The following is a 24,559-nucleotide window of genomic DNA, read 5'->3' as shown; positions in this document are numbered from 1 at the left end:
GTAACTCTTGTCTGAAATTCCAAAACCTAAAAAGGCCCAGGATACTGTATATTGATGAACTTTACACTGGAGCTGGATGGTCCGCCTCTTGTGACGTCACCATGAATTCACCAAGGCTTTCAGGGAGATTATTTAAGGGATCCTAAAATTTCAGCCACTGCGGGAATATCATCTACAAAGGATTTAATTTTTTTTTCATCTTACTAAAGCTTCTGAGACTGGAAGCCCAAAGAAACACCATCCTATATAACACCTGTGGCTTTAGTTCTAACCTAAGGTTTGTCTATTCCCATCCATTTTAATACTGAATATTTTGCATCACAAATTGTGTTAATTCCTTCTCTGTGTCTACTGGGGATTAAGCGAAGTATGCACTTTTAATCGAGACAGTAGTGAAGGATGTGTCTGGGAATTCAGGTTTTTCTGTAGTATCTAATCCCAAATACAAACACTGCAGTCTAATTAGAAATAGGCTTTGTTGAATACTTCTTTAAGACCTTCAACATGAATTTCTCCAAGGTATAACAGTAAATTCAGTTGATCTGTTCCACTGCAATCCAATATAATGCTCTTCTGTTTTCTTAGCTGTGTGACTAATGTAGTGTGACAAATCTTCTGCTGTGTCTCTGCAGATGTCTTCAGTAACTACGCCGGTTCGGTTTGCATTTCTTCATGTCCTAGGTAGGATACGTATTGATTATGATTATTATGATTATGCATATAATCACAATTTGTATCAGTTTTATTCAATCAGTATCAAGAATGTAAGTTAGTTTTGTGTTTTCTTTGAACTAATGCTTTCTGTAGATTTGTGCATGCAAACATACAGTACTATTTGTGTGTATTATTCATTTTATTTTAAGCATTTCATTCATGTTTTTTTATGTCTTACATATGTATTTATTTGACACAGGCATTCTGTCTCTGATGCCCATCAGCTTTGGAGCTGATTTAGGTGGTCTGTCTTTACTATTCCTTTTATAGACATGTACATATGCTTTTCAGTTTGGTTTGAAATTACTGATATAATCAAGAATTATTTATGATTAAAAATAATCATTAATAATTAAGTACTAGAACAATGTGATTGAAATATTACAAAGAATCTATTACGACCTAATTCCAGACATTGTAACTGAGTAGACACTGTGGTTTTAATGTAATCTGTATGGTTTTGTTTTTGTGCTTTAGTTCCGATGCACATAGGATGCGGCACGCGCGCGGCGGACTTGGCGGACTCACCGGACTCACGCGCGCTGGTGGTGTGTCCCGCAAACTGCACGCTGTGGAAACTGTCAGTGTTCGGCTCCGGGATTTATGCCTCCATCTCCAGCATCTGCGGAGCCGCGCTGCACAGGTACTCAGATCTAAGTGTAATAAAAAAAGAAATCAGATGAAATATTTATAGATAATGGTTGGAAAATACTGAACCATAACGGACTGACACTGAGGTCATCCTGCAGAATGTCTTCACTCGGCAAAGGGTTATAGCACAGGCCACCAAATACCTCACACCAACACGCCTACCTGTCTCTCTCTCTCTCTCACACACACACACACACACAAACACACACATCTGATCACTGGCCACATATGATACTGCACTGTCTGTACTGGATTATATATTTTATATTCTCACACATATCTGCATATACATGACCTATGACAACACGTGGCAAATATGGGCCTGTTTATATCATATCTCAACATATGCCAACATACACATTCATGTAAATACACCTTTTTTAATGGAAACGTGCTGATGAGCTCGATAAATGATCAATTCTGAGATCTTTAGCCAAATGAAAATGGAAAGCAATTTTCCAACATCTTTAATGGTCTGCACTTCACCCATTCACACACCAATGGTAGCAGAGCTGCCATGCAAGGAACTAGCGTGCCATCGGGAGTAACTTGGGGTTCAGTGTCTTGCCCAAGGACACTTCGGCATGTGGAGTCATGCTGGCCGGGAATCGAACCGCCAACCCTACGATTAGTGGACAACCCGCTCTACCACCTGATCCACAGCCGCCCCAGTTTAAATCAGTGATATATAAAATAAATCAAATTCTATATACATATCATCTACGTATGTATCACCGGAATTATTCATGCCTATTAAGTCTATCAGCTATCAGTATATGTTAAGAATGTGTACATATAACAATACGCCCTGCTGAAAGAAACGAAAAAAAACCCCACAATATAAACTATGACAGAAATTCTAATGGTTTCCACTACAAATACCAAATACCATTACAAACTATAATTGGTCCTTAATGGTATCCACTAGGCAAAACATGCCACCAATAGAAGGCAACATATCACCAGTAGAGACTCATTGGGACTACTACAGTTTCCATTAAAACCAGTGCAATTTCCATTATAACCAATAAAACCATTAGACGCAGGGTGTGTGTGTGTGTATATATGTATATATATATATATATATATATATATATATATATATATATATATATGTTATTCCTTCATTATATGTGGTGCCTGTGGTGCTTATCGAAAAGCGGTGGGATTATTTGAACAAATACATGCAACAATTACACAAACAAACATATTCCAACATGTGCATATTCTTCCCTGGAGATAATGAACCTCCAGGTCGTGATGTATTGTTTATGTATTGTATCGTTTATGTATTGTTTATGTATTGATGTATGTAGCTACTACGTTGACTAGTTATAAACTTTATCCAGTTAGATAACACACTATCTCAGTGCCCTTTTCTACCATACACGGAAAACTAAGCTGTGTCATTTTAACAGCTTTAGGTTAAAACAGGTACAGTGTTGTATTTTGAAAACGAACTGTTCCTAACCGTCCCTCTGAATGTTGCAGTGGGGTTATAAGTGCGTCAGGAGGACCTCTGGAGATTCAGAAACTGGCGGGCAGGAGTCACTATCTCAGCTCTTACGCACACGGCATCCAGACTCAGTCTTTGTCCAGCTGGAGTGCATCATTCACTGTAGCCAGTAGGTGGCGACATTTTCGCTCTCTGCTGCATGAACGCGCACACATAAATGTGTGTGTGTGTGTGTGTGTGTGTGTGTGTGTGTGTGTGTGTATGTATATATATATATATATATATATATATATATATATATATATATATATATATACATACACACACACACACACACACACACACACACACATATACATATATATATATATATATATATGTGTGTGTGTGTGTGTGTGTGTGTGTGTGTGTGTGTGTGTGCAGGACAAGGAGTACTCCAGGACCAGGGCTGGGAAACTTTGGTTCATGGAATAGAAAGTAGTGAATAAAAATACGAGTGTTAAGCCTGTTTTTAACATATAACTGTGTAACTATGCAAACTTCAAACTATATTTTTATTCACTACGTTCTGTTCATGTACCAAAGTTTCCCATCCCTGATCCTGGAGTACTCCTTGTCCTGCACATTTTTGTGTTTTCCCAGCTCCCAACATACTTGATCAGCTAATTAACAGTGCTTCCTAAGTTGAAGTGGGTGTATTAGAACAGGGCCAAGAAACTGTACATACACCAGGACCAGGGTTAGGAACTTGCACTCTGACCAGTAACTTAAAAAAAGTGCAGACTTTCCATATGTCAAAACTTTTCAAAACACCCTATTCACTATATAGTGCACAGTATATTTTAGAAGAATATTCAAGCCATGTTCAGAAGCATTGTTGAGATTTTACAACTTGCTCATGAAATCCTACAATGTACTACAATTAATTTACTATAGAGGTAATCAGAATGCACTTTGCCATTAGATGGGAACTGCCATTAGGGCCCTATTCCAGAGAAAGTTAAGATATTCTCAAATGCTACCTGCACATTGTAAAAGATAGCACAAGGAGACAACTTCAGTATATCATAGTGTCTGTATGTCTCAGTTACATTTGGAAATGATTGGAAACTATGGAGTTATTGGAAATGATCAGTGTCTCAAATGTAATAGAAAAATAGAGAATCTTTTCTTCCTTCTCTCTCAGGAAAAATCAGCTTGCCTATGGAAGTGTCCAGTCAAACCATCACTGCTGACATCCCAGCATCTGGAGCAAGTAGGTGTCCAATTTGAACACCCTCTCCATTTTCCGGGCTTGGGCCTGGCATTGAGAATGCACTGGCTCGTGCAACCCTCCAGTGGCTGGGGTTGGTTCCCTAACTGGGAATCAAACCCGAGCTGCGGCGGTGAGAGTGATGCATGCTAGCCACTAGTCCACCAGGGAACCACATATAAATATATATACTACTTATATATCCCGCAGGCTAATGTGCTCACAATGTTTTACTTCTTGCAGCAAAGAAAGCTGTCAAGAAAACCCCGAAGAAACCTCAAGTAGCAGAAAACAGAGGTGCATATGACCTGACAGCTCAAATCACAGATCTAAAGGGACAATTTATCCTTTTCTAGAAAGTGAATCATGCCAAGGTAATGTTTGCCTTGTTCCAGATTGTCTTGTGGATATAGCTGTGATTCTGGACAGCAGCTATCATATAGGACATCGACGCTTCAACCTACAGAAGAACTTCATTGGTAGACTAGCAGCAATGCTGAAGGTTGGGCCAGATGGACCACATATGGGAGTGGTGCAAGCTAGGTGTGTATCAGGTCTTTCTATTTCGTTCGGAATAAATATCATCAATGTTTACCAAAAGAAACATTTGTGTAATATTCACTTTTATGTTTTTAGTGAAACACCTCGGATTGAATTCTACCTGGGCAACTATAGCATGCCCAAAGATGTTATTTTTGCCCTCAAAGAGGTAGCTTATGGTGGGGGAAACACCAATACAGGTGCATGGTTCTACTTTAAACACATGATATGATGCATGATGGTCATGTCACCAGCCATTTTGTCTGAACCTTATGGTTCCATTAAACCTGTAGTTTCTTTGCTTCACATTTTGTTACTCTGTGCGCAGGCAAGGCCATACTCCATACAGTAAGGAACTTTTTCAATCCTGATTTTGGAACGCGAAGAGGTCATCCACGGATTATTGTGGCATTTGTTGATGGATGGCCCTCTGACAACCTGGACGATGCATCAGTAATGGCTAGAGAATCTGGAATGAACTTGTTTATAGTGAATGTGGCCAAAGCTATCCCAGAGGAGATGGGAATGGTGAGGGATCAAGACTTCATGAAGAAGGTAGGTTTCTCAAAGACAAATAGGATGGATTAAATGTGTCAAAATATTTTGGAGCCTCTTTTTTCTGTTGAAAGAAAAATATTTGAAAAGATGACTACCGAGTACAAATATGTGTCTTACAGGCAGGGTGCAAAGACAATAGTTTCTTCACGATGACCATACCAAGTTGGTTCAGCACAAGTAAGTTTGTGAAGCCTCTGGCTCAGAAGCTCTGCTCTGTTGACCAGCTGCTCTGCAGCAAGACATGCTATAACTCAGTCAATTTGGGCTTCCTGATTGATGGGTCCAGCAGTGTGGGAGATACAAACTTCAAACTAGTTCTAAGCCTCCTAAGCTCTATTGCTCGCAACTTCGACATTTCTGATGTTGGCTCACGCATTGGGGCTGTGCAGTTCACATACGACCAGAGATTGGAGTTTGGCTTCAGTGATTACAAAAAAAAGGATGAAGCCTTGAGAGCCCTCCAAAACATCCCGTACCTAAGTGGTGGTACAGCCACTGGAGATGCCATCACCTATGCTATGGAGAATCTATTCCAGCCCGGTACCATGGGTTCAGGCAAGAAATTCCTTATCATTGTTACTGATGGCCAGTCCTATGATGATGTTAAAGGACCAGCTATAGCTGCTCAAAGGCAAGGTGAGTAATTAGTCCTGAGCCAAAATCATGTTGCTTGAACTTTGACAAAGTGAGATTAACTCCACCATTATCAGCTGAGATAATGTTTTCCAATACAAACATGGTGACCATTGAAGGCAAATGATAGAAATGTCCTAGGATGGCTATCCTAACCTCTAAATCTTGTCCTGTTACAGGGATTACAGTGTTCACTGTGGGTGTAGCTTGGGCTCCAATGGAGGACCTGAAAGCCATGGCATCAGAGCCCAAAGACACACACGTCTTCTTTACCCGAGAGTTCAGTGGCCTCGAGCAGTTTGAGCTGCCCATAGTACGGGCAATCTGCAGGGACTTCACAGAGTTCAATTAGAAAGTTATAGATTTTGGGTAGGTAGGTAGTAGATAAAAAGAAAGCAATAAAGAGAAAACTAGATGGAAAAAAAACCCCCAATGTTTTGGTTTAGCTTTATTGGTCAATTCTTCACCTATTAGAGCAAGAGTAGTTGTATTTTTTCTTTTCAAACTAGGTGTATTCTCTCTGTGCAGAGATAGCCCCTTTATTATATTGTTTTGTCATGAGAGGAGTCTGCATGGTTGTTGCTTTAGTAGTGCGATTAAACCAAAGGATTCTGTGACTTATTCTGAGACTGTGTAACTCTATATTAAACTCATACTAACAACGGCAGATGTTATTATCAGAGACCAATCATGGTTTCTGGTATTCTAGAAGAAAGAAAGGATGAAAGAATGAAGAAAGAAAAAGGAAAAAAAGGTTTGCTGTGTCTATCACTGGCTGCCCAAGAGAGTTTTAACGTCCATGCCTATGATAAAAACAGCAGGTTTGACAAGGCTGCCCTCTTGCGCAGGTCATTGGTACTACAGAAAGCCTGAGAGAAGTTCCACAGGTTAAAGGTCAAACCATAGCATCTTCTGGGTTATATCACACCATGCACTTACACAAGCACTGTAATGCACACAACTTTTTGCTTAATTACATCTTCTCATAATATATTTTGGTCAAATCCTATATTCACATTCTACATGTTCACAAATGAGATGTTGAGAATTGCATTTGCATTATACACACACTAACATTTTGATCACACGATTACTTGTTTCCTAAATTATGCTTAATGTTCAGTTATGCTCTTACCATGTCTTTCTTATATACACATAAATATGCATGCTTAAGTGCCTTGCAAACTGAGAAGCAACAGCAGTGATTGTACATGTCTGTTTAATTTATTACTTTCTTCTCAATAAAGGACAAGGTATTTTTACAAGATAGCTAATTGCTCGTTTGTCTAAAAGCGTGGAGTCATTCAAATTAATTCAAAGATTACTTTCTCCAGCGATCCATATGCTTCAAAATGATTCAGTCTTTCGTTTTAATCTAAAACAATATTAAGATACACACTGCTGGTTATTAATCACTAAAGAAAAGAGGCATAAAGCAGTGAGATGGAACAGGTTCAATATACAGGTACACCATTTAATATTTATTATAGACATTTTATATACATGACTTTTCAACAAGTGAATTCTGCTATGTGGTACAGTCTTTAAAATCTGCTAACTCAATTTGTAAATCAAAAAAAAAAAAAAAAAAAACACCTTACAAAAAAAAAACCTCATCAAAACCCTTCAAAGTGATCAGAACCTTTTTGGGAAGACTAGAAAAAATACTTTATTGTATTAATCATGCATTAGACAAAACAAAAGGTCTTAGTTACACCATAAATTGTAGGTTTAAAAATAAAATGGCTTATAAGATAAATGGTAGGGACAGAATAACAATTCGGCTGTTTCACCCAATGCTAGTTATCCAGATCCCTTAACTTATAAAAATGCAATAAAGATAAATTTAAACTTCATCTTCAGCCTAGGATGAAACCATGTTTTAAAAAGAGAAAAACATTTTCTTTCGTCTTGCTCTTCTACTTTCTTCTTAAGAGCCAAATCTTACAAATTATTCTCTTCTTTTTTTTTTTTTTTTTTTTTTTTTACAAAAGAGGCTAAGACTAACCCAAAACAGTGAAATAAATAAGCGTTCAGTTGTCTAACCTGTGATAAATAAACTCCGTTACATTAAGATGTACAAAACCATCACATAGTGATAGGATGCTGCTGTTTACATGTAAATATCTAAAGAGCTCTGAGGACGTGTGCTTCTACCGTTGTTCCATGATGCAGTAAAATAAAGTTAACAACACTGGGAAGGGCAAAATGTGCTGAAGCCTTCCCATGATGTAAGGTGGATTGAGATGGAGGGCTTGAATGGGGAAAGCACTCCCATTTTTATTTTAAAAATGCCATCTGCTACCAGAGTCTTCAATTATATAAAAAAGGATTATAAAAACTATACTCATTTTTTACACAAAATTGTTGAAGCTAATGCAAAGGTGAAGAAATTGAGTTGAATCATGTTTTTCTTTCCTAATTAATATATAACGCTACATTAAGGTCAAGAGGGTAACTTGTGCACCCGATGCGGTAGGAGGGATTAATTCCTCTGGTGCAGCATCTTTGCCCTGGTTGTGGTCACTGATGACCTTTTGATGAACATTATACCAATCCATGGTCACTGAAACATACTTCAAATACAATGTAATTACCTCATTTTATACCCAATCAAAAAATAGACAAACACTGATGTAACTCCAGCTCTGACTTACAGTTAGGTACAGTTAACCATTTTGTTCAACTTCTAGTTTGAAGGGAAAAGAAAAGAAAACATTAATACTAAGTGGGCACTTCACCCAGGCTTCACTAAACCAACAGTCCACCGCTTAGCCCTGGCATGTTCACTCAGGAGCCACCAGAGGCTGATTCAGCCTAGTAGCTATCGCTACTCTTTTCACAATGGCAGTGAAGCAGTCAGATCTTTCTCTTGCAGTCTGATTGTGAGGGCGAGTTTGTTCTGAATTTTGTGAATTGGGATTTATACAAATACTTTGGCCAGGGCATCTGCCCCAGCACTCCCTATGAATGCCTTAGAAGGGTGGAAGGCAACGTCGTATATGGATTCATCGGACTTCTTCCGGTGAGAGGTGACTTCCTGTACACACGTTTTGCTGTCCAGGTTCCACAGCCGAATTGAACAGTCATGACCTGTGCAGAATAATAAACAAACAGTTACTCTCCACATTGTTAGATGTTTCAAGGTGCCCTCCTTAATTTCAGAGGCAAATGGAGGACAAACGGGCCGCTCACTCTCATCCAGTGCACTGAAAAGGCTGGGTCTAAAATGCACTTAGACAAGTTGCAATTTAACTAGGGATGACTGACATCAAAGCCATTACTTACTTAAATACATTACTTAATTAACTTCAACCATTAGCCTAAGGGAGGGGTACTCAACTAAAATGTGTAAAGCCAGGTACATCAAATTCCTTGATTACAAAAGTCTGGACAATCAGACGTGCTTGAATGGTGACAACAGCTTCTTTTAAATGCTTAACAATTAATGATTAACACAGTCTGAAGTTCTGATGTGCACTGCTGTTTCATGTCACAACATTGGGCCAACTTTTGATTAGGCTCTCTGTTATGAATTTGATGCAAGCAGAATAAGCACATAAATCTCTGTCCATTTGTTTTTTAACATTCATTGTGAACTTTAAAAACAAAAACAAAAAACCAACAACACGCCATGTTGGCAGTTCAGACCAGAGAGAATGTAGAGTACAATGAAAAATGGACAGACATCTAAGAGAAGCTTTCTCTTTCTGAACTAATGTCTCTGGTCCGAGGAGCTGCTTTCAGCTAAATAACTTAGATATACATGAGCCAAAACAGACGATTGCTACAGACGCTGGGCTGTACTTGGTTCTCTGGTACCACATCCACCAGATGACCTCTGGTCTAAGGTTTAACACAATAAAATACATTATCAAACTAACCAGTTAAAAGGCCTTAGCAGCACTTACTTCCTGACATCAGGTAGATGCCATTAGGATCCACTGCCAGACTGGTGACAGCATCCAAGTGAGCCACCATTGCATGGATAACTTTACCTAAAGAGCAAACGTCAAGAAATAAAATCACAAGTATGTCATCATTTGCTAACATGGAGAAACACAAAAAAATCTCATGTCTACATTAAAAATGCATTTACAAAAAGTGCAGTTTATTGTTATGTCAAATGCCAAACATGTGTGTATGTTTTGTATTTTTATGATATCAGAACAAATCAATGAGATCTCATCAGAACACTTATGATACTTCAAACAACACCTACCTGATTTATTGTCATAGAATTTGATGTGTCGGTCCTCATGAGCTGTGATTGTGACTGGCAGTGTGGGGTGACTCACAACTTTATTAATGTGGTTCCCAAAAGGCAGTGCTGAGGAAAAACAACACACGCACACATGCACACTTTGCGTCATGAAGATAAATAACGAATAGCACAAAGTGAAGACTTTCTGCTTTAATGTCCCCATGAAATCCAAATTGAAGTTTTGTGGCTTTTAGTATGAATATGTTAGCCGTAAGGTTATCTAGAGCACTCCAAAACAAAGACAAAATTCGCATTTAGAAGACATATGCATTCAAAATTTACAGTCTCTCTCTAACACCAATCAACAACTAAACCGGATCAACAATTTTGATGCCATCATTCTGCACTTCAGTTTCTCATCAGATTTTTTGTCCAGTCAAATGCTCTCTAGAATCTGAACTGTCCAACCCCCAACATTATAAAAATCCACGGCACTGTCAAGTACAGCTTACCCGGGCTGTGAGGTAGGCTAAACGCTATTTGCTATTTAAAAAGGGGGAGGAGCCACTTGATATGTCCCGCTGTGACTTTCTGTTTCAGTGGAAATTAGGACAACAGATTGAATAATGCTGCACATTTCAAGGCACACTTCATGAGGACTTTTTATTTTACAGTACTTACATCCAAATTTGGTGAAAAGTGTAGGAATTATAGAACTTTTTTATACTTTTAAGGTACCAAAAGTAATTGGACAATTGTTTGCTCAGCTGTTCCTTGGCCAGGTGTGTTATTCCCTCATTATTTCACATACAAGTAAGCAAATAAAAGGTCGAGTCGATTTCAAGTGTGTCATTTGCATTTGGAATCTGTTGCTGTTAACTCTCAATATGACATTCTCAATATGATACTCATTTCCAGTGAACTAAGCCATCAATTATACGGAAATATCAAAACAGACTCATCGGAGAGATGGGAAACATTAGGTGTGGCCAAATGAACTACAGTCATGTGGAAAAATAAGTACACCCAATGTAAATTGTTGGCTTTATTTATTTATTTTTACATATTTGGACAAGCAAACATTTTATCATCTTTGAAACAGTGGCTATTAGTGAAGTTGATAGACTTGAACAAAACCAGAAGGTGCTAACCCCTTTAGCAGAAATAACTTATTTTATGTGCTTTGCATAATTGTCCACCAGGCTTGCTGGAAGTTTTGACCACTCTTCCATGCAATATTCTTTTGGTTGCAAGGTGTTTGAAGGTTTTCTTGCATGTACTGCCCGTTTCAAATCCCCCCACAACATTTCAGTGGGATTTAAATCTGAGCTTTGACTAGGTCATTCCATAACCCTCCATTTCTACTTTTTGAGTCATTCCTTTGGGGATTTGCTACTAGCAAATCCCCAAAGGAATGACTCAAAAAGTAAAAATGGAGGGTTATGGAATAACCTAGTATAGGATAGTTATCCTGTTGAAAGGTCCACTTTCAGTTCAACTTCAGGACAGATGACCTCATATCTTCAAGAGCTCTTTTTTATGATTCAGAATTCATCAGTTGAATCAATGAATGCAAACTGTCCAGTCCCTGAGGCAGCAAAGCAACCCCAAACCATAACATTTCCAACACCGTGCTTCACAGTTGGTATGAGGTGCTTCTCCTGAAAAGCTGTCTTTGGTCAGCACCAAAAATGTCTACTGTGGCCAAACAACTCTATCTTTGATTTGTCTGTCCAGAGCATATTATTCCAAATAATGTTCCAAATAGATCCCAAATATTCCACATTATTCCAAGTCTTTGTTCATTGGCAAACTTGAGTCTTGCAAAGGCTTTTTCCTGGCATGTCTCCCATGCAGGTCAAATTTGTCTCTTTCTGATTGTAGAAGCATGTACTTTGACACCAACAGTTGCAAGACTTACTTGCAGATCCTGTGATAGAATTTTGGGGTTCTTGGAGACTTCTTATTGCATCAGACAGTCTGCTCTTTGCTGAATTTGCTGGGACAGTCAGTCCGGGTCAAATTAGAAGTCGTTTTAAATCTGGGCCATTTGTAGATTACTTTCCTTACAGTGGAATGATGTATTTTAAATAATTTGGAGATCTTTTTAAATCCCTTGCCAGACTCACAGGCATCCACAACCTTTTTTCCTGAAGGCCTTACAGAACTCTTTAGATCTTGGCATGAAGACACCACACACCTCAATAGCAAAGGGAACGCCAGACTCTAGATATGAGAGGAGTATAAATAAGATAGACTCCACCTGCACTACCCTAAGCATGTTCTGATCATTGGCACCCAATCTTGAACACCTGATTCTAAATTTATGGATTTGAAGGGGTGATAATTGATGGGGTGAACTTACTTTCTCCATGTGACTGATATGTCTAGATCTATCCATCTATCTGTCTATTGATCCAATTCAACACATGGAACTACAGAGCTTTTATCTCCTTAATTTGTCATGAAATAATGAGGAAACAAGCCACACCTGGCCATGATACTGCTTATCGGTCAATGGTCCAATTACTTTTGTGCCTGTGAAAATGGAGGGACTATGTAAAAAATGACAGTGATTCCTAAATGGTTAATGGAATATTTTTGTTAAACCCCTAGAATTAAAGCTGAAAAATCTACACTTCAAATCCATTCTGGTGGTGTACAGAGGCAAAAATATTTAAATTGTGTCACTGTCCAAATACTTATGGAACTGACAATGTGTATATACAGACACTCACCCACCCCACTTAGTATTATAGGAACACTATACCAACACTGGTTCTTAATGGCATGGATTCTACAAAGATGTTGGAAATATTCCTTTGAGATTCTGGTCCATTTGATATGATATAATAAAACAATCTCTGCAAATTTTTCAACTTTTATGCTGCGAATCTCCGATTCTAAAATACTTTTTCTTGGTGCATTATCATGCTAGAAGTAGCCATTAGAAGTTGAGTAATGAAAGGATGCACATGGTCAGCAACAATACTCAAATAGGCTGTGGCATTCAAGTGATGATTGATTGGTATTAACAAGCCCATATGGGCTACAACAGCAGAAGACCATGTCAGCTTCCACTTCTGTCAGCCAACAACAGAAAGTTGAGGCTGCAGTGGGCACAGGCTCACCAAAACCAGACAGTAGAAGAGTGGGAAAAAAGTAGCCTGGTCTTGATAAATCTCAATTTCTGCTGAGGCACACAGATGGTAGGGTCAGAATTTGGCACCAACAGCATGAATCCATGGACCCAACCCATCTTGTGTCAACAGGCCTGGCTGGTGGAGGTGGTGTAATGGTGTGGGGAATGTTCTCTTGGCAGACTTTGGGCCCGTTAATACCAAATCAATCATCGCTTGAATTTCACAGTCTATCTGAGTATTGTTGCTGACCATTCCCAGTCACAGGATCTGAATAAAAAAAACAAAAAACCCACCTTTGAGATTTGGTAGAACAGGAGATTCACAGCATGAAAGCTCACCTGAAATATCTGCATTTATTCAATCAGCCAATCATGTGGCAGCAGTGCAATGCATAAAATCATGCAGATACAGGTCAAAAGCTTCTGGTAATGTTCACATCAAAAATCAGAATGGGGGAAAAAAAATATGATCCATGTGACTTCAACCAAGGCATGGTTGGTGGTGCCAGATGGGCTAATTTGAGTATTTCATCTCTTGGGATTTTCACACACAATAGTCTCTAGAGCTTACACAGAATGGTGTGAAAAATAAAACGTTTCCTGTGTGTGGAGGGTCTGCAGGCTGAAACACCTCGTTGAAGAGAGATCAGAATGACAAGACGGGTCTGGGCTGACAGGAAGTCTATAGTTATGCAGATAAGCACTCTTTACAACTGTGGTGAGCAGAAAAGCATCTCAGAATACACAACCTTGAGATGGATGAGCTACAACAGTGGAAGACCACGTCAGGTTCCATTCCTGTTAGCCAAAAACAAGAATCAGAACCTATAATGGGCACGGAATAGCAGAAACTGGACAGTTGAAGACTGGAAAAACACCAATTGATTTGTTTTCTAATCTTTAACTGTCAAGTTTCTGTGAGCCTTTGCCCAAGACAGCCTCAGATTCCAGTTCTTGGCTGACAGGAGTGGAACCCAATGTGGTCTTCTGCTGTAGTATCCCATCCACCTCAAGGGCGGTGTTTTGTGCATGCTGAGATGCATTCTGCTCACCATGGTTGTAAAAAGTGATCATTTGAGTTAATTTATCCTTCCTGGCAGCTCAAACCAATCTGGAAATTTTCTATGACCTCTGAACAAGGCATTTCCACCCAAAGAAATGTTGCTCAGTCAATGATTTTTTATTTTTCACAACATTCTCTGTAAACTTTAGAGACTGCTGGGTGTGAAGATCCCAGGACATCAGCAGTTTCTGAAATACACAAACCAGCCCATCTATTGCCTCGATCAAAGTCACAGAGATCACCCTTTTTCTTCATTCTGATGTGAACATTAAGTTAAGCTCTTGACATGCATCTGTTTTTTTGCATTGTGCTGCTGCCACATGATCTGCTGATTAGATTGCATGAATGTGCAAGTGTTCCTTATAAATTGGACAATGAGAGTAAGAGTATGTGTGTGTAAGCATTCTTGCATGGAGATGGACTGGATGGCCTTACTGCTCTCCTTCTGTGCTGAGCACTCTACGACAGCTTGTGAGGTCTCCAAATCATAGATGAGAACTCTGCCAGTGTTGTAGGAGGCCACCATATATGCTGGATCACAACCATTGAAATTCACAGATGTGGGAACGCCATGCTCTGCAAGGCACAAAAATACATCAGGACACCACAACAAAAACTACTACACATGTTTGTTACAGGTTTGTTTCTCTTCACATCCTGTGTACTTATACTAATGTAATGAAATTAACTATTTTAAACAGCAAGTAATGTCTAAGATGATCTTTGATTGGCCTAGATATTTCTAAATGTTTGTTTTGTTAATAACTACCTAAAAATAAAACATGGAAATATTACTATAAACAACTGAATTTGCTGACTTGCAAACTAATCTGAGAACTGTCCAAGTATGGTCTAATATTGTAATGAACTGCTTAATGGGTCACAGAGAATGACAATGTGTCTGGTTTGGATTATCAGGGTAAGCTTAGCGTGCATTCCTGTGATGGAGTCATTTAGAACCAAATGAACAGTTAATGAGAGGTCAACATAGCTCCTGTATTATCTGTTAACATATCTGTGAATGTGCTTTGAAAGCTTTAAGTGCCAGAAAATGATTTTGCTGGTATTTGAATCTAATCAACACACACAAAAAATGCAACACCATAGGATGATTGGGGATAAACACAAACCATGAGATGATGCAAGACAACAGATCAGAATTTCAACTTTCATTTCCTGATATTTACATCAAGATATGTTAACCAACTTAAAACATGGCACCTCTGGTGGCAGACCACACCATTTTTAGGTGTACAAAAGTATAGGAACAGATATTCTTAACGTAAATAACACTTAATATTTGGTTGCATATCTGCATCAAGCCAGTGACCCACTGACATCAACAAACTGTTGCATTATTCTTTTGTGATGCTTTTCCAGGTTTGTACTGCAGCTTCTTTCAGTTATTGTTTGTTTTGGGGGATTTCTCCCTTCAGTCTCCTCTTCAGGAGGTGAAATGCATGCTCAACTGGGTTACGGTCTGGTGATTGACCCAGCCAGTCTATAACCTTTAACTTCTCCCCCTGATGAAGTCCTTTGTTGTGCTGGCAGGGTGTTTGGGTCATTGTCTTGCTGTGTGATGAAGTTCCTCCTAATTAGATTGGATGCATTTCTCTGTAAATTGAAAGAGACAGACTGTAGACTTCTGAATTCATTAATAAAAATTAGTGAGTCTGATCCAGAAGCAGCCATACAAGTCCAAGCCATGATACTACCTCAACCATGTTTCACAGATGAGCTCGTATGTTTTGGATCATGAGCAGATCCATTCCTCCTCCACACTTTGGCCTTTGCATTTACGCTTTGGCCATTAATCTACTTGGTAGAGATTAATCTTGGTTCCAGAACTTTTGTGGCTCATCTCTGTATTTCTCAGCAAATTCCAATCTAGCTTTCTGATTCTTAATACTGATGAGTGGTTTGCATCTTGTGGTATGGCCTCTATATTTCTGCACTTGAAGTCGTCTTCGATTGGTGGATTGTGATCTCGGTGTTTGTTGTTTTTTGGGTTTTCCTTCACAGCTCTCACAATGTTTCCTTCATCAACTGCTGTCATTTTCCTTGGATGACCTGTTCCATGCCTGGTTGTTAGTACACCAGTGATTTCTTTCTTTTTCAGGACATTCCAAATTGTTGTATTAGCTATGCCCAATGGTTGTGCAATGGCTCTAATTGATTTTCCCTCTTTTCACAGCTTCAAAATGGCTTGCATATCTGACAGACAGCTCTCTGGTCTTCATGTTGGTTAATCCTTTTTAACAACAAAGGCAGTCTTCACAGACAAAACCTACAGCTAAAACCAAGACATTCAGAGCTATTAATTCATTACACAATCAATTTAAGAGGGCACACCTGGGCGGAAAGAAACACCTCAGTCACATGTTCCAATATTTTTGATCACTTGACAAAATGGATGTAAATATGAGGAAATGAAAGCTGAAATTCTGATCTATTGTCTTATATTCATTTTGTGCATTCAGAAAAGATAATGCATAAATAAATAAATAAATAAATAAATAAATAAATAAATCCATCCAGTTTCTGTACCGCTTATCCTACACAGTGTTGCAGGGAGCCTGGAGCCTATCCCAGGGAACTCGGGGCACAAGGCAGGGGACACCCAGGACAGGGTTAAATAAACAGGTTTTTTTTTAATCCAATTAACTGCTTATGAATATAATCATTGGTTACAGCCCTAATTAGAACACAACCATGGATCTAGACTCCCTGTGACTTCATAGAGAGTACTAAACTGGAAAGATGCTTAAAGAATTTTGAACTTAGGGATAGGTTTATGGCCACACACTCACCTCTCTCTGAGTTAAAGGTGTAGAGGCAAGGCAACTTCTCCTCAGGGTTCCACAACTTGATGGTTCCATCGGCAGAACAGGACAGCAGCCGATTCTTAATTCCGCTGTAAGCCAGTCCCCAAACTGCATCAGTGTGACTCAATAAAGAGCCAGCCAAAACACTGGGAACTGAGAAACAGAGGATGCTTTAGAGATTCTAACCTGTCCAGATCTGTTTCATGTACACCATCCATTATGTGCCGCATGCAATAATAGACTACATGGTCAAAAAGTATAGGGACACCTAACCATCATAAATCATACGTGCTTGCTGAACATCCCAAGCTAGAGTTTGTCCTTTGTGGCCATAACATCCTGCACTCTCCTCAGAAGGCTTTACGCTATATTTTGAAATGTTGGCTCTGTGCAGACTAGGGATGTCACGAGAACCGTTACTTTGATTCCAAGTCGGTACCAACATTCTTAAAACGTGACGGTACTTATTTTTCTGCAGTAGTGATGGTACGGTTGTTATGAAGGTACCAAGGTTGCAATTCTTCCGGATCTGGTGGGGGCAGCAAATACACGTAAGTGTTTTAGTCGGTCCACAAGTGGTAAAGAAGAAGAAGAAGAACGCCTACAAGCACAGAGGAGAAACTACAGAAGTTTAGCTTCGCTTCGACTCGTTGTGAGGAAATGTGGTATGGAATATGGAAATACTTTGCATTCGAGGCGGATGACAACAAACATATAATTGATGCTCTGAAACCGGTGTGCAACCGATGCTATCCTTCATTTCAAACAAAGCGAGGAAACACCTGGAATTTGGCAAAGCACCTGAAAGACAGGATATTATGTTTGTTTGAGGCAGCTGGCATTGTAGCCGTGAAACCAGCTAATGTTATGCTCCATGTAATGTTTGTGATAGCCAGTTATTTGTTAACGATGCCAACGGATTGCAATGTTATAAACTACCTCCTCAGCTAAATGTAGCCTAATGTCACTAATAATTATTCAAATGTCCATGCTTTTAATAAATCTTTTTGGCCTGCCACCATATCAGTGAATTTAAACTAATGCTTGCATTCAGAGTATAAGGGGTGTCTGTGCGTGCGCGTTTAGGAGTTCACCTCCACTGTAGCCTCCACTCATTGTAAGACAGTGTTTGATAACTAAAATATCCCCCTCCCGCTCTCTCTTTTTTTTGCCAGTATCAGCCAGAGGAAGATGTCCTGCAGGAGAGTTTTTAATAAAATTTTTTTTTTTTTAAATATACCACACCGTGGTATCGACTTTGGTATCGAGTGTTGTGTACTTTTGGCGGGATCGGTACCGACTACTAGATTTTTGTTATCGTGACATCCCTAGTGCAGACCACTTCACTTCTTACACACCGACCTTGGCAAACCACAAAAGACATTCTAGACAAATCTGTGTGTCCAAATTTGCAGCACCAGGTTGGGGAAAACCCACATGTGGGTGTGATGGTCAGGTGTCCACATACTTTTGTCCATATAGTGTAATCACCACAGACAATTCTTTATGCACATTGCAAATGAATTAGCCTTAAAATGAAACATAAATAAATAACCATACAAGATATTGTACGAAAGAAAAGGACTAAAATAAGAGACATAGCTGCAGGGAAAAAGTATCAAGTACATGTCCTCACCATATGTGTCATAAGGGTCTATGTTAGCGCTGGGGATATTCCACCACTGTATTGTTGAGTCAATACCACCGCTGAAGCACTGCTCCCCATTTGCAGTAACAGCCAGTGACAGAACAGGCCCACTGTGAAAATGCATAAATGGAATAAAATATCAGCAAACAACTGGCCACTTTTTACATTCCGCCTAAACAACTAATAAGCTCACTGGGAGTGAGATTTGCTGGTGATTTTTTTTGGCTCAAAAGAACATTTAACATGGTAACAGATGAACAAGAACACTTACACATGTGCTCTAAATGTGTATATGGGCTCCACGTCAAAAGAGGCACTTCTGCAAAGAAAAAGGAAAAGATGAGTTTAGCACACGTTGCGCACACATGTACAGATTTGAACACTTCACTATATTAAACTCACAACTAGCCATAACCTGGTAGATTAAATGTCATACATCTTCATCTACACCACCCCACAACCTAGTTATGAAAGCACTTGCTTTTTGGCAGGAACCGTCTTCTGGAGGTTCCACAGTTTGAGGGTGTGGTCTTCCGAGACAGTGACTAGCACAGGATCTACGGGATGGAAGGCCAGCGCACGCACTCCATCAAAGTGACTGCGGAGGGTGTACTTCGGATTCCATGTCTTCCTGAACGCATCCTTATTGGCTGGAAGCTGGGAATAGAAGAGTATAGGGAAGGGTGCATTTTAACAGCTGTGAAATGAAACCAGGAAGTGGCAAGTCAAGTTAGTGCAAATTATGAGTATACGGCACATGTGCTTAATATGATTAATAAGGCCTAACATTATTTACTGATCTCACTTCCTGTCTGTTCCTCCACAATTAGCAGGACAGTCCGATAATATTCCACCTAAAAATGCTGCATAAACTGTGGGAGAAAAAAAACCCTGAATATGTCTGGGTGATATCATTTCTTACTTGCTTACAATAAAAGCATAATGCTCTATTTGGTTGATTTTATCAGCTTGGTTGCTGATAGCCCCATTACTGCAAGACTAGACACTATGAAATGAACTGACAATGCTCTAAAAGTCTGTACCTTAGGGACCACTGGGTGCTTTCACACCTACTAGTCTGTTTGCTGAGTCTGAATTAGAGCAAAATGAAAACTTTTGGTTTGTTGGCTATTTGTTTTCTCACTGCACATAATTAAACAAAAAAAAACCAACAAATATTAATGTTGGCGGGAGGGCGGTGTAAGGCTGAAACTTTGTGTAAAGCTCCTTCATTCATAGGTCAGAAATGTGATGATGGGGGAAAAAAAATTATATAACACTTTGCCAAGTGTACACAGAAAATATAAAAAGTTCCCAGAGCACAGAGAACACAGAACCACACTCAATATATTACTAGATCATTTTGTGCATCACATCTACCATTTATTTTCTCTTTTTGTTCATTATTCCAAATGCTCCGTCCTATTGCTCCTTGAGGCTGATTTTATAGGACCCAAAGAGGAAATTGCACCAGAGTTTGATTTAAATCGACTAAACATGGAGTATAAAATAACCGGAGTATCCTTATCAGAAATAAATAAAACTGTTCCATACTATTACTCTTATTTATTAATATCTTCGTCCAGCTCATTAAGATACCTGACAACCCTCTTTTCTGACACTGATGGAACCAATGATAAAAAATAAATCTAAAGAGAGTAATTTCAAAAATAAATCAACTGACTGGTCAGGAAGCAGCTTTAATGCACTCTTTATAGAAAGTTCATAGATATAAATAACAAAAGGCTCATCATAAATGCTGTAATAATGTGTTGTTATTTAACAATGAAAAAACATTCTGTACAGAGATGTCTGTTTAACATGTTTATGGAAGGAACCTTAGGTGTCAGTGCTTTGTAACAGTCAGTAAGTTTTCCACAACGAGAAAGTGTTCAGGACAGAAGACTTTGAGCTTTTTGGTATGCTACATTTTTTGGTCTTAAAGTGTCATGAAACACTAAGCTACATTTTCTGAGATTTTAACAGAGGTGTTCGTATAGCACATCAGAAAAGGCAATCTTAGCATCTGTTAATTTTAATTGTAGGAGAAAACTGGTTAATTTTTAGCTTTTTTCCGCTATTTTTGTCTTCCTGGTTTAAAATCTCAGTTACATGCAGTGACGTGGCAATGTACTATAGTACTTCGATGACATGTCAGTGTCTCAATTATTCATGAGCCTGCATGTTCTTATCCTATGAGAAGATGCTGTCTCTTAATTATTCATGACAGCACATGGTGCTTTCCTACAGATGTAGATGAGAGAGATGTTCAAATGGGTCGGAGGTGTTTGTTTCAGTGCTTTAAGAATTCGAGTGCGTTTTCTCAGGAGAGCTATGAGAATAGGAGAAAGGTGAACTTCGGACTTGCTCATGAAAGCAGTTTGCGTCTGCACAATAATGCGGTACTCAGTCCCAAGGACTTTTCTATCCCTTCAAATGAGGTATGTGTAATTTAACCATGACAGTCTTACTTGCTTTTTGAGCTAATTAAACTGCTTAAAGCTCCGCGGGCCGTCACGTGCACAACTATGCAATAATAGTCCACGTTGAAAGGAAGCGCCTTCGCCTTTTCATTTGTGAAAAGCTTGAGCCTATTAGCTAACTACTAATATTCCGACATTTCTCCCATCCACACTGCCTCCAGTTTTGTTTGAAGTTTTCTTCCATAGTCACACCAGGGTCTAATGATTCAAATAGACAAGGCAGAGGACCTGCACTGCTATCTATTGTGTCTCCATTTAGCCCTGTGGATTCAGGAGGAGAGAAGTCCTCTGCCTCATCTGCAAACTTAGTTACTATCCATCTTTATCCATCTGCCACGCCCTCTCCCCCTCCCTTCTTCACACAGCCATCCACACCCATTTAAGCTGCATTTTTCAAAAATATTGAGAGGTAGACTTGAGCTGAAAGAGGGAGGTTTCAAGACCCCTTAACTTTGATCGAGAGAGAAGAGACATCTGAGAGAATAACTGTTTATGTAAAGAATAATTGACGATGGGCCGCTGAATTACTTGAAAATAACGCACACCCAAGGTGGTAATGCCGTTACACCTCGGGTGTGCATTATTTTCTAATAATTCAATGGACCGGAGTCAATTATTCCGCTCAATACCATAGTTACCACACCTCAAACATTGTTCAGATATTTTATTTCAAAACATTTGTCAGGTTTTCCCTTAAAATGTTCTTGTGTGTGGAAATAATTTATTACGCATCCCATCTCAAGCCTCCATTGCTAATACCATTGTGCATCATTTTTCTAATAATTCAGCAGCCTGTCGTCAAATATTCCTGACTTAATTCTGGAAAATCGGAATTGTCTGTCATTTTGTTTGTGTTTGAACACTAGGCTGAATTTTCCATTATTTCAGTTAACGTGGCAAAGTGATATGGAACTGTAATGCAGTCAAGACCTGACTGGAACTACTTTAATTGTGCATTTACTGAAAAATCATTGCACACCTTAGAACATAGGTCAACCAATCAGAATTCAACAGCGCTTTGGTATAAAGTGCTATAACGTAACTGTCAACAGGAACTACCTAACTTGCACTATACAACATTACACTACAAAATGCTAAAAATCATGATGCGTCATTCATTATTAAATTAAAAATCACCACCAATGGTGATATGGTTAAAGTGGACTAAAACAGTAGGGGAAGTGTTGTTGTAGGTAAACAATCAACTGTGTGTTGGGCTGCATCACACCCCCGTGTTGTGTATTATTTTCCTACAACAGCACACCCCAAATCATGTGTTATTCCTTACTTAATTCTCAATATTTTGAAAGAAACTTTCTGCAAAAGTTCTATTACAGGTGGCTGTGCACCAAGTTTAAACACTAGATAAATACCTGGTGTATTATAGTGGCGTTTAATCAGTGAAATCACCTAATTGTACAAGGGAGCCCCAGGATCATGACCGAATACCTTGATATTCTTGGGTCTTCAGCATGAGAGACTATGCGATGAAGTCAGGAGGCGCATCATTAAAAAAAATTCAAGGCATGCTGGGCCACTCACGTCATAGCCATAATCAGCATCATCATTGGACACTGTCAGGTCAGCAAGGTCCCCTAGGCCCAACACACTTTCCAAAACGTCATCTGAGCCCATGATAAAGGACTTGCCACCTCCCGATGGAAATGGCAGTGGTTCGGCTAAATATGGGAGAAAAGAAGAGAAATATTTTAACCTGCAGTGTGCCACTTTATATTTATTTGATTTTAATATTACTGTTTGATGTTAATCACTTTAACAGTGACGATACAGTCACCGTTAAAATGTGGTTTCAGCTTTCCACAAGGCTTTTCCCCCCGTTCTTATGTGTACTTACAATGCTAAACTGAACCACTGTTCTAAAGACAACCTTTCTTTTTTTCCTTCTTCAAACAATCAATCAATATCAAGCCAACAAGAGAAGGCTGGTTATAAAGTTAACACTCACATAATTGCAAAGATTTAGGCCTCTTGGCCAAAATTACATGCCCTACATGGGCACCATTTACATAATTTTGTCTTTAAAGTGGGTCACATGGTGCAGAGAAGCCAGAGCTGGCAGGCACCAAAGTCCCTGAGGTATGCTGACGCAGTTTATGACCTGTGTGAGATTGTGCTGGGAGAGCCAGCCTGTAGACCAAAATATACACAAGACACACACACACACACACACACACACACACATCAGGATTCCCATGCAAGCCCCCAAAATAACAGCTCATGTGTGTGAAACCTAAGACAGAATTGTCATCCCGTGGTTAGAAAGAGGGCTCGGTTAGAGTCTCTCACCCCACTCTGTACCGTCTCCTGAACTGCGAGCCTCGCCGGCACCCTCGCCGTCCTCTGCATTCACCAGGAAATCAAACTCCTTTAGCGCTTCTTCTGTGTCTGCATCGTCTGGAAGGTCTGACGCTAAGCCCTCATTTCCCACCTGGGGAAACATCAGCTGTGTTATTACCAATTTCTTCTTATCAGTTTATGACATTGAGTATGATAGAGTGTTGGAATTTCTCAGGAAGAAGGCCAAACCACACAACATTTCACTGCACCTCAATGTCTTCTAACAGGTCTAATTAATTTTCTTAAGTAATATAAGATTTACTGGCTCACTGTGAGTGATGTGTAGATTTAGTCCAGCATCATATGGTTCATGTCTATTTTAAATAAAATATTTCTACAGACCATGATGTGTCTAAGCAAGAATGAATGACTCTAAATTACTTGACTCATAGGAATGTGTGCATAGAAAATGGTGAACATGCTGAGCAAATCCTGCAAATAAAAAAGAAGCTTTTTTTGTTTGGTCATTTTTGTTCTATGACACTGGACCATTTTAATCTAAAAATTCCATTTCAGAGGTTTACTAAGCAACTGTGCAATCACAATATAAATCTGGCCCATAGCATTAAACATAGCCTTCATGACACTTTATAACATACTATAAAAACTATGGCACAATTCAACAATATTGTTTATATGTAGGGTGAAAATAGTCCGATGTAATTGTTTTAGATTCACCTCCACAGCCACTTCTTTTCCTACACACACCACCAGCAAGGCCAGTTTTAAAGCTTTTAGACCAATATGAATGTCATCCAATTAAAGCCCTCACTTACTTTCATTTTATGCTTCTTTACTCTTTGTTTATCAGTCCTGTTTGACATGTCTTCCATTAGGTCGCCCTCTTCATCCTCCTCTTCATCACTGTCATCAGCATTTTCTAAGAAGTTAAATGTCTCCAGAACATCTCCTGCATTCCTTTAACACAAGCAAATGAGTTTATTGACAAAATTATCTCAGCATAGAGAATTGTGAAGTTTTAATCCTTTGTTTTACTCTGTAGAAGCATAATGTATTCAAAAACAAGCCAAG

The 24,559-nt window shown here is 39.1% G+C and overlaps 2 protein-coding genes across 3 annotated transcripts in view; one reads left to right on the top strand and one right to left on the bottom strand.

The window, feature by feature from the left end:
• The first annotated feature begins 140 nt into the window (after positions 1–140).
• Positions 141–7,073, top strand: coch (coagulation factor C homolog, cochlin (Limulus polyphemus)). The gene is made up of 12 exons (XM_053632111.1): positions 141–277; positions 633–681; positions 914–955; positions 1,192–1,357; positions 2,857–2,990; positions 4,008–4,076; positions 4,317–4,370; positions 4,469–4,616; positions 4,710–4,813; positions 4,942–5,168; positions 5,291–5,807; positions 5,984–7,073. Exons 2-12 carry the CDS (start codon positions 633–635, stop codon positions 6,154–6,156), a joined length of 1,683 nt encoding a protein of 560 aa, XP_053488086.1. The 5' UTR covers positions 141–277; the 3' UTR covers positions 6,157–7,073.
• Positions 6,698–24,559, bottom strand: part of strn3 (striatin, calmodulin binding protein 3) — a 40,794-nt gene continuing 22,932 nt past the window's right edge. For both annotated transcript variants that reach the window (XM_053632107.1, XM_053632106.1), the window contains exons 6-16: positions 24,304–24,445; positions 23,477–23,618; positions 22,712–22,848; positions 19,168–19,343; positions 18,958–19,005; positions 18,675–18,796; positions 17,024–17,191; positions 14,649–14,789; positions 10,027–10,134; positions 9,716–9,802; positions 6,698–8,897 (exon numbers count right to left, since the gene is read on the bottom strand). In XM_053632107.1, the coding sequence (XP_053488082.1) occupies positions 8,728–8,897; positions 9,716–9,802; positions 10,027–10,134; positions 14,649–14,789; positions 17,024–17,191; positions 18,675–18,796; positions 18,958–19,005; positions 19,168–19,343; positions 22,712–22,848; positions 23,477–23,618; positions 24,304–24,445 (1,441 nt within the window). In that variant the 3' untranslated portion in view covers positions 6,698–8,727. The remainder of the gene's footprint in view (positions 8,898–9,715; positions 9,803–10,026; positions 10,135–14,648; positions 14,790–17,023; positions 17,192–18,674; positions 18,797–18,957; positions 19,006–19,167; positions 19,344–22,711; positions 22,849–23,476; positions 23,619–24,303; positions 24,446–24,559) is intronic.

This window comes from Ictalurus furcatus, chromosome 9 (genome assembly GCF_023375685.1).
Source record: "Ictalurus furcatus strain D&B chromosome 9, Billie_1.0, whole genome shotgun sequence".
Classification (NCBI taxonomy): Eukaryota; Metazoa; Chordata; class Actinopteri; order Siluriformes; family Ictaluridae; genus Ictalurus; species Ictalurus furcatus.
The sequence above is the reverse complement of the archived record's forward strand: the minus strand, read 5'-3'. Positions and strand labels throughout refer to the sequence as shown.